The following is a 19,847-nucleotide window of genomic DNA, read 5'->3' on the forward strand; positions in this document are numbered from 1 at the left end:
CCACATCAAGGCACCTCTCAATGGTGAATATTGAAGTGAAGTAGTCATTAAGGATCTCCCCTACCTCCTTCAACTCCAGGCACATTTCCTCTTTAATGCCTGATTGGTGCTACTCTAGTTATTGTGCTATTCCTCACGTATGTATAGAATGCCTTGGGTTTTCCTCAATCCTCCTCACCAAGGCCTTTTCATGTCCCCTTCTTGCTCTCCTACTTAAGCCAACAGCAGTTTGATGAGCTTGTTTAGTAGGCGGCTGATTTCTCCTTTTGTGCCAACCAGCAGTCTTTGTCTTACTCCAAGAATATCTTTTTACTAAAATAAGTGAAGTTTTCTCACCATAGCTACGACCAGCTATGCAATTTGGCCAAGTTGTATATTCATTAGATAGAAATTTAATGTTAAATATTATTATATATTATATAATTAACATTGGAATGTTTAGAGTTTAACTATACATTTTAATTAAATCATTTTAATCGTACTTTAAAATGGTGGGAATTATTTATCTGCAAAATTTACCTTGCTAACAACTAGGTTTTCACATGGAAGTTAGCTCAGCTGGATTTTATACAACACCACAATGACAATAACCCCTCAGTCTGGTGTCCTTGTTGGATCTGAATAACATACTAAATTCATACTACCTGCGTGTTTGTTCCGGCCAACGCCTGCAACATCTGCTGCACAAAATACTGTTGTCCAGCGTCAGTTCCCCCTGCACCGCCTGTGCTTTCATTGGTACTGGGGGGAGCACTGCCAATTCCTCCGATACCACTGCCATATCTTTAAACAGAAATATGAAAGATTTGAATGTAAAGATTGCTGATGACATGGACAGGAGGACATTTATACTCATCTCACAGTACCAGTTAAATTTCCAACAGTTGAGTTAGAAGCAGTCTGTCTCAAATTTTGTCCCAGCATATTGGTTATATTTTCATTAATCATAATTTTCATGGAAAATAGACACTTAAATTTTCTAAGTTATATATAGAAGAGATTGCTGAAGAAATGATTCCAGTTTAAGTGTAATACCAGCAGTTTAACTCAAGTGATTTGATAAGTTCTAAGTGCAAATGCTACAGAGGACTGTCTTGCAAAATCATCAGCTGGATGATATTCAAGTAACCATTAAGAAATTCAGGCTCAAGTTCTCCGAAACAACACAGCAATGGATGAACATTCAGGTCACTTTGAAAAGGAAATGGACAATCATGGCCTCTCAAGAAATAACAACTACTTTCAAGAAATGGTGATGGCTTAGTGTTGAGGGAATTGCAGGGAGGAATACAGAACCTAATCCTGTTCCTAATGTTCTTCTATATTAAAGATGGCTAGCTTTCCACCTGATATTGGTAGGTGTATCAGAAGGAACTGAATATGAATTTTGAAGAGGTTAGATGGAGGTCAGCAGGCTTCTGTGGAGCATAATCACTGGTATACACTTTCTAAGCCAAATGCTCTACTTCTCTGTTATAGATGGACTGAAATGTCACATATAATTCAGTTCTAATCTACACGGCACAAAACCAGTTTGGGAATCAAACTCTTACCCTGGTAGAAGCCCTGGAGCCTCAGTAGACAAGGTTTGCAGACCCTGCTGAATCTGTAACAAAGCCTGCATAGCTCTTGGGTTTGACATAGCAGACAATGTTTCAGGGTTCTGCATCTGCAATGACAAGAAAATGATCCTCATGTTTTATTTACTTATTAGATCATATTCTTCTGGAAACTATAGAACAATAAAATACCTGATATTATGAGTAAGAATAGATGTGGAATCAACAGCTGAGCTTCTGTGCACAAGAACCCGGGTTTGCAGTATTCTATTAAAATCCAAGGATAAAACATCGGTCTCCACAAACTGCAACATCAGCCCCACTTTCCTAGCCTCCATTATCCCTACTGTGCCACACTGTAACTACAAAGGGAGAATTGAGGGAAGTTCCCAAAGATGAAATTTGGATCTTAAAGATAAAAATTCATGCCAGAATCAGGAAGCGGAAATGGGCAGAGCTTGAATTTAAAGACATACCACAGGTCTGGCATAAAAGAAGCTGATGAAATGAATGTGGTTAGAGAATTGCTGAGGAATGGGAAGAACTGGCAGCTCCACAGAAGCTACAGATGTGGTAGAGGTGGAGGCAAAAGAGGAAGAGGAATTGTTTTTTTTTGACTAAGGAGATCATGGCAGTACTTAGAATATTCCTCAGGGATAGTCCAGTGAAGGTAGAACTTAGAAATAAGGGTTGATCACTGATGGGATTGTACAGGAACCAACAGGAATTTGCAGAGCAAATATTTAGGGAGATTATATGAATAACAGAGTTGAAAAGGAGGAAATTTAAGTTCCCTAATAATGACTGGGACTACCATAATACTAAAGGCTTGGATGCCATGGAATTTAAGTATGTCCAAGAAATCCGCAAGTTAGATTCCTAAATGAGGCAGATATAATTTTGATCCCATTAGACAGGAACTTATAAATGTTGATTGGGAAAGGCTGTTTGCAGGTAAAGGGGTGTCCTTCAAGTGGGAGGCTTTTAAAAATGAGATAAGGGGAGTTCAATGGCAACACGTTCCTGTCAGAATGATGGGCAAGGCTGGCAACTTGAGGGAAATTTGGCTAATCAGAGAGATTGAGGCTCTGGTCAGGACAGTCAATGAAGCACCTGTTAAATGTAGGCAGCAGGGATCAGGCAAATCCTTTGAGTATAATGGATACAGGAGTAACTTAAAAGGGAAATCTGAAAGGCAAATCTGGAAAGAAATAATTTTGGTAGATAAGGTAAAGAACTTTTGTAAGTATATTAAATGGGTAGCTAAGGAGAGAATAGGTTTCCCTAAGAATCAATGTGGTTATTTTTATGTGAAGCTACAGAAATGGGCAAAATCTTAAATGAGTATTTCCTGTCTGTATTTACTATGGAAAAGGTCAAGGAAGCCTGGGATTTCAGGGAAGAGAATACTACTTCTTGAAAATATCCACATTAGAAATAGATGCTGGTGGCCTTGTAGTGCATAAAGATGACCCAAATATATCCTAGGATTTTGAGGGAAGTTTGGGAAAAATTACTAGGGCCCTGGCAGAGATATCTGCATCATTGATATCTATGGTGAGATACTGGCAGATTTGAGGGGACTACAGAGACAGCTGAGGGAACTACAGGCTAACATCAGAGGTAGGGAAGTTACTGAAGAGAATTCAGAGAGGATCTACCTGCATTTGGAAAGGCAAGAACTGATTAGGGCTAGTCAGCATAGTTTTGTGTGTGGGAAAATTGTGTCTCATGAATATAAGGAGTGTCTTTTTGAAGACATGACCAAGACTGTTGAAGGTGGATGATGGAGGCTGTCAACATAAACTTGAGCATAATCCCACGTGGCAGGCTGGTCTGAAAGGTTAAATCACATAGGAGCCATGGTAAGCTATCCAACTGAATACAAAATAGGCTTAGTAGTGGGAGTCAGAGTGCAACAGCAGAGGGTTCTTTTTCAGGTTGCTGGCCTATGACCGTTGGTATGTTACAGGAATTAGTGCAAGGCCCACCATTGTTTGTCATTGATATTAATGGGTTTCTGGCATGGTTAGTAAGCTTGTGAATGACACCAAAAGTGGTGGTATAGTGGATACTGAAGGTAATTAACTAAGATTACAACATTGATCTAGATCAACTAAGAAAGTGGGTCAAGGAATTTAACTTGAACAAGAGCAAAGTTTTGCATTTTTGGGAACCTAAGCCAGGACAAGTCTTGCACTGTAAATGGTATAGCTCTAGAGAGTGTTGTAGAACAGGGACCTGGGGGTATAAGTACATAGTTCCTAGAAAGTGGGAACATGGGTAAGACAGGGAACATCTGAAACATTTGCCTTTAGCAGTCAGGGCACTGAGTAAAAGAGTTGGATGATATGTTCAGCTGTACAAGACATGGATAAGACCACACACCTGTGGTTATATGCAATTCTGGTTGCCTGGCTATAGGAAGGATTTCATTAAGCTGGATAGGGTGCAGAAAAAATTCGCAAGGATGTTACTGGGATTGAAAAGCTTGTGTTACAAGGACAGAGGGGATAGATTGGGGCCTTTTATCCCCTGAAGTTCAGGAGAATGAGAGGTGACATTAGAGATATACAAAATCATGAGCAGCATAGGCACTGTGAATTGTCAGTCATTTTTCCCTCAAGGCGGGGGAGACTAAAACTAAAGGGCGCATGGTTAAGTGAGATGGGAAAATTTTAAAGAGTACCTGAGGGGCAGGTTTTTCCTCACAGAGGGTGATGGGCATATGGAACAAGCCACCAGAGGAAGTACTAAAGCTGGGTAGAATTAAAATGTTTAAATGACAGGCACATAGACAGCAAATGTTTAGAGGAATAAATAGCAATAGAGTCACTATGGACAAGTTGGGCCAAAGGGCCCATTTTTGTAACTAATAACCTCTAACTTAAAGTAGGTCAAGTGTTCTTATAACAATGCATAATACAAAAACTGCACACAACAACAGTTTTAATTTCCATTGAAGAGTAATTCACATTGGGGTAGCTCCTGATCTAAATTATGTTACAACAGATTTTATCGTAGAGAATCTATATTATGTATTTCAGCTCAACAAAACTGCTATTCATAGAGAGAACATCTGTCCCTCCCAGTTTCTCTTTCAAGCAGCGATCCTTTTAAAAGGTGTAAAAGCAAAAATACTCACTTGCTGCAGAAAGTTTGGAATCTGCTGCCTCATTTGATCTTGCAGCTGAGGGTTTCCCGCAAACAGAGGATTGTTCAGCATGATCTGAAATATATAAGATTGGTTTGTTTTTGAAGGAATGGATGCTAGTGTTATCATTTCAAAATATACTTTCGTCATAAAATGTTGAAATGCTCCATAGTTTGTACATTTCAGTCACTTTCAACTGTAGTTATGTTCTTTATATTAAGTTTTTAATACTTCCATTATTATTACAATGGAACTTAGATAGCAAAGTATTTTGACAAATTTTCCCTTCAACTTTGCTTGCACTTATAAAAATATAATTATTCAGCTATAATACTTAAATTTATAACATATAATACTTCCTATTGAAGATAGCAAGAAAAAATCTCAAGGTTGTCTATGGTGACATATGCATACTTTGATAACAAGTTAGCTTTTAACTTTTGAATAGCTGACCAACTGTATTCTACAGCATGTCACTAAACATTAATCCCTCACAATGAGCACCACCTTTTGAATTGCCAAATTCAAATGCCTTGTATATAAACATAAATTAGGAACGTGGGTAGGTCACTTAGCCTCTCATAGGTGATCTGAAGCTGATCTATTCCCAATTCTACTTTAAATTCTGCTTGCAGTAACCTCATTCAGCTGTGCATCAGAAATCTCCTCCTTCTTCAAAGAACGCAATTTCCCTTCCTCTGCCACTGATGCTGCCCTCACCAGCATGTCCTCCATTTCCTGGACATCTGTGCCCACCCCACCTTCTTGCCGCCTTAACAGGGATAGAATTCCTCCTGTCCTCAACTACCACCCCACAAATCTCCACGTACAAGATATCATTCTCTGTAACTTCTGCCACCTTCAACAGGAGCCTACCACCAAACACATCTTCACCTATCCCCCACTTTCCACTATCTGGATGGATTGTTTCCTCTGTCATTTCCCTCCTGGCACTTTTACCAGCAAGTGGCCAAAGTGCTATAACTGCCTAGTCACCTCCATTTGGGGCTGCAAACAGTCCTTCCAGGTGAGGCAACACTTCACGTGAGAATTTGCAGTTGTCCACTGTATCTGGATGCTCATAATGCAGCCTCCTCTATGCTGGGGAGATCTGACATAAATTGGGAGACTACTTTTTTTGAGCCTCCCCAGCTCCATCTGCACAAAGCAGAATGACCCGTGGGCCAACCATTTCAGTTCCTGTCCTGACATGTCAGTCTATTGCCTCTTCTTCTGCCACGATGAAGTCACTCTCATGCTGGAGAAGCAATACCTCCTATTCCGTCTGAGTAGCCTCCATCTTGATGGAATGAGCATCGATTTCTCCAACCTTTGGTGATTTTTTTCCCCTCCTCCTTCATTTCCCAACTCTGCCCTCTTCTCCTCACCTGCCTGTCACCTCCACTGGTCTCCCTTCCCATTCTCCCATTATCCACTCTACGTTATCACATTCCTTCTTCTGCAGCTTTTGCCTTTTCCATTTAACACCTCCCAGCTTCTCACTTCATTCCCCTCCCCCCAACCTGGTTTCACCTATCATCTTCTTATTCTGGTTTCTTCCCCCTTTCTTTTCAGTCCTGAAAAAGGGTCCTGGCCTGAGAAGTGTACTGTTAATGCATTTCCATAGATGCTGCCTGACCTGCTGGGTTTCACCATAATTTTGTGTGTTTCAAATGAATTTATTCATTTTCACCCTTTGAGGAAGTGTTCAGTATGCCTCAAAGTATTTGACCCCATTTAGAACACAGAACATCAAAATTTACAGCACATTACAGGCCCTTCAGCCCTCAATGTTGGGCCAACCATGTAACCTACTCCAGAGACTGCCTGGAATTTCCCTAGTGCATAGCCCTCTATTTTTCTAAGCTCCATGTTCCTATCTAAGAGCCTCTTAAAAGACCCTGCCTTAAATTCAAGTTTGATGCAAATGGTATGAACTATCAGATTTGTACCTGTGCTGCAAGGTCAGGATTCTGACTCAGAGACTGCATTATACTCCTCATATAAGGTGCTGAGAGCATGTTCTGCATTAGCTGAGGGTTCTCTGTGATCTGTTGTAAAAGGCTTTGCATACCCGGTGTGTTGAACATACCAGATCCTGCTGTGGAAAAATTATCATTTAATTAGAACACGATTTCAAAAGCACAAATTGGTGATCAACACTGTAGTGAGTTTCCCATGGCAGTAAGGTTGTATTTCCCTTCTACCACGAGGAGTTATGTGAAGATAGAGCAAAAAGGAAAATAAAATGGATTAAAGAAAGACAAACAAGAAATGAGGAAGGGTAAAGGGAGAGAAAATAAAAGAAACATTGCCTTACTAGGGAATACAGGAAAGGTGGATGCATTTTACCACATCTCTTCACAATATACCAGGCTTCCACTCAATACCTACTGTTGGGGTGTATGGGGTGTCAGGGAGGGTAGCACACCTGGTGGGGGAACATGTCGCGTCCTTTTCAGGTGGTTTATCCACCTTTGGTCCCCACCTGGCACTCAGCTCTCACCTGTGGCTCCCAGTAGCTGTTGCATGGGACAGCGGCCACACCCCGGGCAATGGCTTCGACAAGCCGGCTAAACCAGGTGAGTGTAGCCAACAGGTCTCAAACCCTTGGTGAGATAGGGAGTTGTCTATCTCAGCATGTGAAGACAGATTCTGGCAGATTGAGCGGACGAGACCAATGGAAGGTCCAACGGTCAAGAAGGCAGTCTCTGCAAGCGTCGTGGAACGTGTAGAGCACGACAAGACACAGAAGATGTCCTGCTCATCCACTGCGCCTAGTCCCATCTCCAGCCATCTTGACTCTGTCTTGCCACTGGATCCAGATGGGAATTGGTAACAGAGAGTGAGGCTGACACTGCGCAACTCTCCCTCACTTAAATCCAAATCAAGCGCTAGTCTCGACACCATCATTATCTAATGGTGTTGAGGTCTTCATCGACGACGAACGAACAACACTGTTGCCTATCAATTTGCAGCAATGATACAGGTCAATTTGTTAAAAAAATTACAGTATTTTATGTCAGCATGTCTTCTTGGGAATATTACCAATAATGGAAAAGTGTTACAGTGGATTCCAGTTAATTGGGACCAGTACATTTTGGTCTAATTAAGCCGCTGCCCCAATTAGCTGAAGTTTCAAGGAAATAAGTTGAAAAGGTATAAATAAAGACAAACTCATTTTAACTCAGTGACAAATTATGTATTTAAATGAAATACAGAACAAATTATACCACCAGTACTACTTCAGAATTATAAAACTGTGTTTTAGTGTATGCTGCTATATTCTTTTGAATAACTATAAATGAACAAAACATGGAACAGGCCCTCCCTACCCCTCAAGCCACACCACCCACCAATTCCCCAACTTAATCCAAGCCCAATCACGGGACAATTTGTAATGAACAATTAACCTATCTACCGGAACATGAACATCTTTGGACTGAGCGGGGAAACCACAGGACCTGGAAAAAATCCCACACCGTCACGGAGAGAATGTACAAATTCCTTACAGACAGCAGCAGGAATTGAACCTGGGTCACCCTTACTGTAAATCATTGTGCTAACCACTACACTACCATGCCACTCTAAACAGGATGTCTTCAACAGTATCTTTAAATTCTTTGTAATTCCCAACTTGTTGATGCAGTGAAATCATTTCATTTTCACCCCTGGCCAATTCTGGCATCACCAAGCCTGGATGCTTGAAACCACAGTGAGCAAAACGGTTCTGAATTGTCTTATTGCTTATTTCTCACTAACTATCAGTGACAAAAACCACTGCTTTTGGAATTCAAACACATGCAACTGATGCTATTTAAAAACTGTTCGCTGTAAGCAAGGTATGATGTCTAATGGCATACAAGTGTGTGTGTGTGGCTGACGCAAGTTAGAAACTGTATGGCAACAGTCTCTTGTACCAACTAAGCGGAGTGTCCCAAATGTGAAGGGAATCCCAGCTATTTTCTCGATTTTGTTTTCTTTAAGAATTGTCCCAGATAAGTGGCTGCCCCGATTAAATGATGGCCCAAATTGACCAGAATCCACTGTACTGAATTTAAGACATTGTTCGTGCTGATCAAGTATTTCTTTCCCAAACAAAAACATTTAACCAAAAACATAATTCTTCTATTTTACCAGACATATCTCCACCTAGCATCTGACCTTCAGGAGCTAAATCTAGCAATGAGAAAACAGTATATTTTTGGTGCAACTGAATTAAGTTTTATATTCTGCAAAGCTCTTAAACCATGACCATAGGGATCCTTACCTCCCAAACCAACTCCCAGACCTGACGTTGTGAACTGAGTAGCACTTCCACTTGAGGTTGTACTTGTAGTACTTGAAGGCGGAGCCCATGGATTGGGTAGGGGGTCTCTATTCTCCATCCGTGATGGCTGATTGCCTGCATCAGGACTATTCACCAAAGTTGCAAAGGGGTTGCCTCCAAACTGCAGTGAAAACGAAACACTAGCACAGAATATTCAAGAGCTCCCATTGATAGAAACAATTTGTGCCCCCTGTTCCTTAATGATCTGAGATTCTTCTAACAATTATAGATCAAGTATATGAAGTATGTAGCCATTTATGAAGCGAAAACTGAGCTTAAATATTTAATTTAAATTCTCAAAACCTATACTAAAATTTGAATATTTTAAAGAACACCTGAGAATGTTTGTTTTTTACTTGTTTTGGCAACAGCATTTCCTATTTCAATCAATTCCTTAAAATAAAGCCAAAGAAGTCTAGAGATTTTTTATCAATCCAAGGGCACAAAATGGCAAAACTTTTTTCTTCTTCTTTGGAATATGTTTCTAATTCTGTGAAAAGACTGGGGATAAAATGCAGATTTCATAATTTTAAGAAAAATTAAAGTTGTGAAGGAGGACGACGGTTGAATTTGATTATGTACCCCTTAATATTTCAAAAAAGTGTCAAGAGGTCCCTGGTAGATGCACTGCAGCTAGTACAGATCTCTCCAAGATCCCCACAAAGAGTGCTTCCTAATGAGATGCTACTTTTGGGATAGCATTATGTTAAGACCATAGTTAAGGTGATCTAAACATGATACAGAAGACTATTACAACACAGGATATTTCCATTGATTCTAAAGTGATGCAATCTCCAAAAGGTGAAAGCTAATGTTTAAGTACTATATAAGTTTACACCCATGATCTGCTGCCATTGGGAAGGAGGTACAGGAGCCCTGGGTCTTACACCAACAGGTTCAGGAATAGTTATTACCCCTCAATCACCAGGCTCATGAACTAGTGTGGATGACTTTACTCAACTCAACACTGAACGTATTCCATATGGACTCATTACCTCAATATTTATTTATTATTATTACTACTACTACTTATTTTTGTGTACTCGCAGTTTGTCTTCTTTTGCACATTGGTTGTTTCTCTGTCGTTGTGTGTAGTTTTTCATTGATTCAATTGTATCGCTTTGTAATCTATTGTGAATGCTCCCAAGAAAATGTATCTCAGGGTAGTGTATGTTGACTAAAACTTTGATAATTAAGTTACTTTGAACAATCTGTCTTTAGATTTCTAATGCACAAATAGGATATACTAGACATACAGAAGTATCGTTGAAAGTAGAAAGGGGTTACCAGTGCCTGTATTACATGAGAGAATAACTAAATAAGCAATAGTAAAAGAAACTAAATGCAACAAAACCAGGGATTTTAGTAAAATTTATTCATCAGAAAGAGTCAATTATAATGAATGATTAGTTTTTAGATACATGTTCCACACCACTACATTTGTTCGCACTACAGTTAACAGCCAATAGCATTGGCATCAATGCCATTTTATTAATAATGGCAAATATGACATCACCAATGCAGATCCCATGGTAAGGTACCCTGCCATGCCTCAACATAATTCATTCCTACCTGCACTGAATTATACAGTCCACTCACCATCACTCTTTGGGCAAACCAAGCAAAGCTCCATTGATGTGCATCTAATAAACAGTGCCTATGACAAACTAGTATCTCTTTTTTTTTTTTTGCAAGTTCATGCCCTGCAGGGCTTAAAAGTGACACCTGAAACATTTACTTCCACAGTTACACCACAACTTATGGGAAAACTAATCTTGGGAGATTACATAATAGTATGATCCAATTAGCTTTTACTAATCTTCTTAAGCAGTCACTCGGAGTGAGGATGACTTACTTCCAGGCAGTGGGCTCAGAGCAGGCTGAAGCAAAAGTCAGAGCTAGAGACTCTAGCACAGCCAGGGCAAGTGGATGGGTTATTTGAATGGTGGTGCACTTCTTCCATCATTTATGCTGAATGAAGGGAATTCTCAGTGCTATCCTAAACATTCTTTCGCAAGGACTCCTACAAATCAGTGAGGGAATGTCTACTCAACCCAAAGAAGCTGCAAGAACATTGTTTATTTTATATCTTGGAATACAGTGCCCGTTACAGGAGATAATTGTCAGGCATGTGAATGATACGGCTGCCTCAATAAAACCAACCAAGTGTGATCAAATGGTGCACATTAGCCACGTAGCGGATGCTGATGTGGATTCGTTTATCTAGCTTTTAATAGGGCGAAGGGCAAATCAGATTAACGGAAAAGCAATGTGGTTACTAAGGAATCTCAAATCTCAAGGCCAGATACTGTGGCAGATGGTAAAGGAACGTTCAGAAATGGTAAATATAGATTGAGAATTCAGGTTAAGTTTGTTCAGTCTGAAGGGTGAACTCATCTTTCATATAATCATGAACCGTATCGAAAATAAAATCTCTGAATGTCACCGAAACTACATCTTATCCTTTACAATGGTCTGGTGACTATGTAAATTGTCATTTGCTGGAACATAATATCTGTTTATGAATGTCAATCAATGGAAATGGAGACAGCATTCACGTCAGAAGATAAATAACAAGGAACAAAGATATGTCAATAACTAAAATTAAGACACCATATTGATTATTAACAGGTTCAGGTTTAAAATAATTATAATTGAAGAGAGTCATAAACTTTTTAAAAGTAATTTATAATGTAATGAACAAATCAGGGGCTCCCATATTCCATGGTAAATCCTTTAATCCACTCTATACACAAGTATTGTAAAACTTCTAAAAATCTGTTTAGTTTCCAATAGTAGGAGGAAATATGTTTGACAGCAAATGTCTTTACAAAATTACAATGTTCTCCACTGAAGTTGTGGAATTATACGAAGGTTGGTGCTGTTGTTTATAGTGAGGAGAGTAGTCATAAAATACACTATGATGGTAAATCAGAAACAGGTTTATTATCACTTTTATATGATGTGAAATTTACAGCAGTGCAAAGACAAAATTACTATAGATTACAAATTAAATAAATGGTGCAAATAGGAATAATGAGGTAGGGTTCATGGATCATTCAGAAATCTGATGGCAGGGAGGAAGAGCTCTCTCTGAATTGTTGTCTTCAGGCTTTTGTACCTTCTGCTTAATGGTAGCAACAAGAAGAGGGCATATGTCAAATGGCAAGGGTCCTTAGTGATGGACGCCTTCTTCTTGAGCCGCCACCTTTTGAAGATGTCCCTGATGTTGGGGAAGGTTGCACCCAAAATGGAGCTGACTAAGTTTACAGCCCTCTGCAGACTCATGAAATCAGGCAAGGAGGGCAGAGCAATGACAAAATTAAATCTAATGCTGATAGAACATGTGGTGATGCACTCTGAGAGGATTAATAAGGGTTGGACATACACACTGAATGGCAGGATCTTAGAGAGTTCTGAGGAATAGAGGGACTTTGAAGTACAACCAAGGATTCTGAAGGTAACAGCACAGGGAGATAAAGTGTTGAAGGCAGCATACAGGATCCTTACCTTAACTAGATAGGGTACTGAATACAAGAGCAAGGTGGTAATAGTATCACATTGATTAGGCCATAGCTGAAATACTGTGTGGAGTTTGGTCACCACATTATATGAAGGGTAATGACTGCATGAGAAAGGGTGCAGAAGAGATTCACTAGAATGTTGCCTAGGATGGGGAATATCAATTATTGGAGAAGATCGGATAGGGTGAAGTTGTTCTCCTTGGATAAGTGGTGGTTGGTTGTTGGTGGGGGGGCGGGGCAAAGAGAGAAGGGAAGAAGCAGACTGAGGTGTACAAAATTATGAGGGACAAAGACAGTAGATCGTAGAAAACTTGTTCCTCCCACAGCAGCTCCAAAACTAGAGGATAGGTTTGGAGTATGAGGTAAGGTACTTAGAGGGGATCTGAAGAGGAATATTTTTACCCAGAGAATGGTTAGTATTTAGAGCACACTGTTTGAGGTGATAGATGCAGTGATTCTTGTAACAGTAAGTATTCACACAAGTAATGAATTGCCAAGGCTTGGAAGGCTATGGACTATCTGCTGGTAAAAGCAGTGAGTATAGATGGGCATTTGGTGTTCAGCATGAACACGTTAAGCAGAAGGGTATGTGCTATATGATTCTGTACTTTATTACTGCCTACTTACCTGTTCTTGGGCAGCATTCAACATTGGCTCCTGAATGTCTGTGTACATGCGTCTCAAGGCATTGTAACCACCTGGTATACTTTCCAGGTTGCTTAGAGCCCGATCTTGATTCCGCATCATTTCTTGCATCATTGCTGGGTTTCGAGCAAGCTCCAGAGTCTAGTTTTAAAATATCAATATATTTATTTTAATTTAACCAGGCAGACAACAATAATGCACCCAATACCATTCAATTCAGAAAATGTGTCAATATTCTAAAAAAAAATACGTGAAGCTCTTAAGCGTAATATTTTGGCTTAGTCTAATATTAATTTGATACCAAATAATTATTAAATTAAACTCTAATTTAGAAGGTTTAGGCTGCATGTCCCCTCCTGAACAGAACCTTTATACTACCAAACCTACCAAAAGTCCAAAAAGCACTTGAAAACAAATAATCAAATAGCAACCATTGCATTAAACAACACTTAACAAAAGGAAAATAGAAAGATACAAATTCAGCTATCAAGCCTGTCCACCTGGCCCTAACTTTCTGTCTCTACACCAGTGCCTACAAGTAGTAGTCAATACAGCCTAATGTCACGGGTAAAGCCCTCTCCACCACTGGCTATACCTACAAGGAAAATTGATGCAGAAAAGCAACATCAATCGTCAAGGAACTCCACCATCCAGGCCATGTCCTCTTCTCACTGCTGCCATCAGGAAGATGGTACAGGAGCTTCAGGCACCCAGACCACCAGGTTCAGAAAGTTATTTCCCCTCAACCATCAAGCTCTTGAACCAGAGGGGATAACTTCACTTACCCCAACACTGGACTGATTCCACAACCTATCTACTTACTTTCAAGTACTTTACAACTCATGTTCCTGATATTTATTGCTTAAGATCAGAACACTTAGGAGCAGAAATAGGCCACTACGCCCATCAGGTCTGCTCAGTCATTGCATCATGGCTGAAATATTATCCCTCTCAACCCCACTCTTCTGTCCCCTCCCCATACCTTCGACACCCTGACTAACCAAGAACCTATCAACCTCGTCTTTAAATATACTCAATGGCTTGGCCTCCACAGCCGTCCATGGCAATGAATTTCACAGATTCAATGCCCTCTGGCTAAAGAATTTCCCTCTAATATCTATTATAAATGGATGTCCCAGTACTTGAAGCTATGCCCTCTGGCCCTAGACTCACCACTATGGGAAACATCCAATTTATCCAGGCCTTTCAGTAGGTTTCAATAAGACCCCAACCCCACCCCAATTTCTAAACTCCAGCAAGTACAGGCCCAGAACCATCAAACACGCTTCTTACATTAACTGTTTCATTCCTGGAGTCATTCCCATGAACCTCTTCTGGACACTCTCCAATGACAACACATCTTTTCTTAGATATGAGACCCAAAACAGCTCACAATACTCTGAGTACAGTCTGACCAATGCCTTACAAAGCTTTAGCATGACATCCTTGATCTTATATTCTAGTCCTCTCAAAATGAATACATTTTTCTTCCTTACCAGCAAGTTAAACTTTAGGGAATCCTGCACGAGGACTCCCAAGTCCATTTGCATCTATATTTTTGAATTTTTTCCCCATTTAGAAAATAACCTATCTGTAACATCTGCAAAAGTGGCCACAAAGCCATGAATTCCTTCATCCAAATCATTAACATACAACATTTAAAGAAACGGTCCCAATATCAACCCTCGCCGAACACCATTTGTCACCAGCAGCCAATCAGAATAGGCCCCCTTTATTCCCACTCTTTGCTTCCTGCCAGCTAATCTCAATCAATGCTAGCATCTTTCCTGTAATACCATGGGCTCTTACCTTGTTAAGCAGCCTCATGGGTGGCTCCATGTCAAAGGCCTTCTGAAAATCCAAGTAAACAACAGCCACCGATTTACTTTTGTCTATTCTACCTGTTACTTCCTCAAAAAATTCAAAAGAGATCTGCCAATTTAGTTTGAACCCTCCCTAACAGCTCTAACAAACCCTGCCCGGAAGGATACTGTTCCTCTCGGGTTGAGGTGCACCTGTCCTTTTTGTACAGGTCATACCTTCCGCAGAAGAGATCTCAATAATCCAGAAATCTGAAACCCTGCCCCATGCACCACTTCCTTGGCAATTCATTCATCTGTACCATCATCCTATTCGTGCCCCAACTAACACATAGTACTGGAAGTAATCCAGAGACTACTACCCTGAAGGTACTGCTCTTCAGCCACTTCCCTAACTCCCTATACTCACTGTGCAGGACCTCTTCCCCCACTTTACCCATGTCATTGGTGCCATGACCTCCGGCTGCTCACCCTCCCTCTTTTGAGGATCTTCTGCAGCTGTTCTGAGACATCCTGGACCCCATCATCCAGGAGACAACACACCATCCTGACTTCTCTTTTGAAGCAGCAGAACCTACTGTCTGTCCCTCTATCAGGTCTCCTATCACTATTGCTCTACCTGACTTTACCCTTTCCTGATGAGCCTCAGAGCCAGCCACAGTGCCGCTAGCCTGGCTGATGCTGCTGTGCTCTCCCCTCCAGCAGTCTCTAAAGAGGTATACTTGTTGCTTATGGGAATAGCCACAGGGGAACCCTGCACTGACTGCTTACTCCCCGTGATTCTCCAGGTGGTCACCTATCCACTATCTGAAGCCTACACACTAGGTGTGACCACCTCAGTAAAAATCTCCTCTATGAAGTTTTCAGCCTCCCAGATGGTACTGAGTGCATTCAGCTGCAGCTCTTTGACCTTATCGGTCAGGAGCTGAAGTTGGGTGTACTTCCTGCACATGTAGTCATCAAGGACACTATACTTATTTATTATTATTATTTTGTTTTGTCCCCATTTTTTATATTTGCACAGTTTGTTGTCATTTGCACATTAGCTGTTTGCCCTTCATTGTTTTGTGCGATCTTACATTGATTCTATTGTGTATCTTTGTATTTATTGTGTACAGCCGCTATAAATTTATTGTGTTGGCGGGTGGCCAAGTGGTTAAGGCGTTGGTCTAGTGACCTGAAGGTCGCTAGTTCAAGCCTCAGCTGAGGCAGCGTGTTGTGTCCTTGAGCAAGGCACTTAACCCCACATTGCTCTACGATGACACCGGTGCCAAGCTGTATCGGCTCCAGTGCCCTTCTCCTGGACAACATCAGTGGAGAGGGGAGACTGCTGGTCTTCCATACAACCTTGCCCATGCCTCAGTCAATATCGAAATCGATGGACAGCCGAAGAGGAGTATAGCCACAAGGAAATGAATCTCAGGTAGTATATGGTGACAATAAATTTATTTTGAACTATAGCAGTACTAGGCTCGACATCTTGAGAAGAGAATTTCAATCACTTTCCACTTGCTGCCATACACCACTTCAGATTCCCACACCCAAAGGACCTATTTAAATAAATGGGAGAAAGATCCCATCACAACTTACTTGTCTCATAATGTCTGGGTTATTGAGCATGTGACTGATCTCTGGGTTTCGCTGGATCAACTGCTGCATCTGTGGGTTTGTCACAATTAACTGTCTCATCATCTCTGGGTTTGACAGCATATTCTGCACAAATGGGTTTTCCATGATTTGAGTCATCATTTCAGGATTGGACATTAACTGCCGTTGCATCTGATTTTGTAACTCCATGAAATTGGATGAATTTAATCCCAAGCTGCTCAAACCTGCAAGTCCTCCTAATCCACCTGTAGCACAAGATAGGATTACTGGATTACACCGTATCAAATGCTTCATGCAAGTCATAACAAAATAATTTATTTTATAGCCTCCCTATTTTAAACATTATGAGCACCATCTTCTGCGTCAGATCTGCAGAATTGAAAGGAAACTGTAATTAACTTTATTTCTTCACTGGAAGCTCCTGGATGTAACAGAGCCAGGCAAAAGCGATTTCGCTTTATGTCCAAATGCAATCACTACACCAGATTTATATGCAAAGAATAATGTCCTGTAGCAAAACCTTGTGGAAAGATAGGCAATTCAAGTACATGAGAACAGGAGGAATGAAACAGAGAATGAAAGCAAACAAGCATTTAAACCATAGTGCAGTTAAATATTCAACTCCTTGCTCCAATTAATATTCCAACCTGCAAAATTTTATAAACTGGATTAGCCATTGATTAGCTAAATAAGTGGTCAGAGGTCTACTTGCAAAACTTGCTGCCCTAAGACTGTACTGTTTATGAGAAGCTATTGTTATTCCTCTGTGATTGTGGGGGAGCTTTAGGTCTTACTGGGACAAGTGTCCCGTGGTGTGCATGTAAGTGCATGTGTGCGCATGTGTGTGGAGGTGTGTGGTGGAGGAGTAAGAGGAAGGAGATTTAAGCAAACTACTATGGCATATACCATATGCTGCTGTCAATAAATCACTGCAATTAGTTAAATTAAATATACTCTTTCGTGTTTTTGGGGAACATTTGGTAAATATTACATTTCATTCTATAAAGTAGTGAACCTCAGTCGTTTTGACTAAAAAGCATCAACTTTGGAGTGATGGAAATTATGACTTTATAAAGGATTAGCAACAGCTCATTCATGCAGCACCTTAATGGATATCCATGCAATGCACCACCTTGAACATACATCCTTTTCATTCTGAAAGGGAGAGCAATTGCCTACTAAGTAGTCAGCCCGGGTCTGAGTCAGGTTATCAGCTACTCTCCTGTACACTGGTTGTGGAGAACAGGCTGTGAGAGATCAATCTCTGATATGCCTTTTAGACCTACCTACCATCTGCTCACACTTCGTATAACCCTAATACAAATACTGTATTAGGAGTTTGTTCCTGAATGGGGCAACACATTTGGCCAACATGGAGTGTGTAGAAATGTAAATCAGGACTCCAGTACTAAAGGAATTCTCAGTACTCAAGTGATAGACAAGTATCCCAGCTCTTACCAAGGGTGTTGGTGGTTGAGCCTGTGCTGCCTGAAGATGCTGAAGTGGTAGCAGTGTTCCTTTGGCTATCTGATTGACTCTGCTGCTCTGGGGGTCTGTACAACAAAACAAGATAAAGTTTTACAGCAACTTCTAAGTTTTTTTTTGAGATAGTGATGCAAGATTTTTTTTAAATGTTGGTTAGAGTGCAATATACTCAAACAGGTATACAAAAGTAACTCAAGTACCTGGTCTTAACATTAAGCACACCAGGTCAAGTAAAATACACCTCTCTTGATTCTGCTTCTCAGCCCAATATCAGAAATGCAACTCCCATACCAGGAGGAGACTTCATTTTTTCAGTTTGTGTGAAATTAAACATTACCATATTATAACCAACTATGTACCCTGGCTATTTATTCTTCCCCTGGATTTAAAATAAATACCAGGGGATGAATGGCTAGCATTAGCTGCTTTAGGATAACAAGAATGAAAATCATTGAAGGACCAGATTCAGAGGGGACAAATGCTATGATAATATAATGTGGTAGAATGAGATTCAACAATGCTTCAGAAAGGAAGCTGACAAATAATTGAAGGGAAAACTTTGCAGGACTTGGAGGATGGGGATGGGGGTGGTAGTAGGAACAGGAAATTTGTGACCAATTGGAAAGCTCCAAATGCAAGTAAAGGTACAATGGGCTAAAATGTCCACGTATGTGCTGCTTCCTTTTTCTGTATTAACACCAGCAAGTCTTGAGGAGTAAGAATTCATAAGAAATGTGTTTCTCAATATACTGAAGAAATTTTCAATTCAGCCCATCAAATCTCCTTCTCAAACAAATGCGGAATAGTTTTCAATACTACAAGCTGCTCTCTGATGCAACTGAGGCATCTCTTAGATCCTCCAGTTTTTACAGTCTGCAATCCTTGCCACATCAAGATGGGGAGAGCATAATTATCTCAACATAAATCTCTAAATTGGGTTTCAATTTTCTAAAATTGCCTGGATGCAGTGAAAGTTCCAAGAGGTTGGAAAATAACAATTACAATGGAAACAAAAGCAAGAAATACAGGCCAGTTAACATAATAGCTGCCAGTGGGAAAATGTTAGAAGCTCCTAAAGACTATCAAAATTGTTTCTAAGTTAGCAGGCAAAAATCAACATTGTTTTATGAAAGAGAAATCACATTTACTCAATTTATCACAAATATTTGAAGGAACATTATGTCATGATTAAAAGAAAGCCGATGAATAATATATTTAGCTTTCCGATAAAATGCTGCACCAAAGATTATTGTCGAAAATGAAAGCTCATTTCCTAGGAGGTATCAGCATGAATATTAATGTGTCTGGTTAATAAGAAACAAACAAGGGTATAAATAGGCCTTCTGCTGGTTGGCAAAATGTAATGAGGATCACAGCAATCAATCCCACAGCCACAATTGATGTTAAATTTGCTTCTGAGACAATGAGTAGAAAAGTAACTCGTTAAGAGGACATAAACAGGCTACCAATTAATATAGATAGGTTAAATAGGCAGTAAATAAAGTGTTTTCTGTGGAAATGTGAGATAGCCAAAACCAAAAAGCAGGCACCTTATACTTCAGTAATATCTTTTCAGCAGACCCTCAGGACTGTGAATGACTCTGGTTTTGTGGGTCCTGAAGGGGCTCATGAAGCTAATATGGGAACAACAGTCCAGGCAGGAGACGGCTGATGGGATGGGCTTGTCAATCCAACTGGTTACCTTGTCTCATGGTGGAGCTT

The 19,847-nt window shown here is 40.3% G+C and overlaps 1 protein-coding gene across 2 annotated transcripts in view; it reads right to left on the reverse strand.

Moving 5' to 3' along the window:
• LOC140211630 (ubiquilin-1-like) overlaps window positions 1-19,847 on the reverse strand; it is a 45,956-nt gene that overhangs the window by 2,862 nt on the left and 23,247 nt on the right. The window contains exons 3-10 of one of the 2 annotated variants that reach the window (XM_072281578.1): window positions 18,099-18,193; window positions 16,623-16,885; window positions 13,195-13,353; window positions 8,984-9,164; window positions 6,666-6,811; window positions 4,705-4,788; window positions 1,554-1,669; window positions 645-783 (exon numbers count right to left, since the gene is read on the reverse strand). In XM_072281578.1, the coding sequence (XP_072137679.1) occupies window positions 645-783; window positions 1,554-1,669; window positions 4,705-4,788; window positions 6,666-6,811; window positions 8,984-9,164; window positions 13,195-13,353; window positions 16,623-16,885; window positions 18,099-18,193 (1,183 nt within the window). Of the gene's footprint in view, window positions 1-644; window positions 784-1,553; window positions 1,670-4,704; window positions 4,789-6,665; window positions 6,815-8,983; window positions 9,165-13,194; window positions 13,354-16,622; window positions 16,886-18,098; window positions 18,194-19,847 lie in introns of both variants that reach the window. The other variant, XM_072281577.1, reaches the window with a different exon arrangement.

This window comes from Mobula birostris, chromosome 17 (genome assembly GCF_030028105.1).
Source record: "Mobula birostris isolate sMobBir1 chromosome 17, sMobBir1.hap1, whole genome shotgun sequence".
NCBI lineage: Eukaryota > Metazoa > Chordata > Chondrichthyes > Myliobatiformes > Myliobatidae > Mobula > Mobula birostris.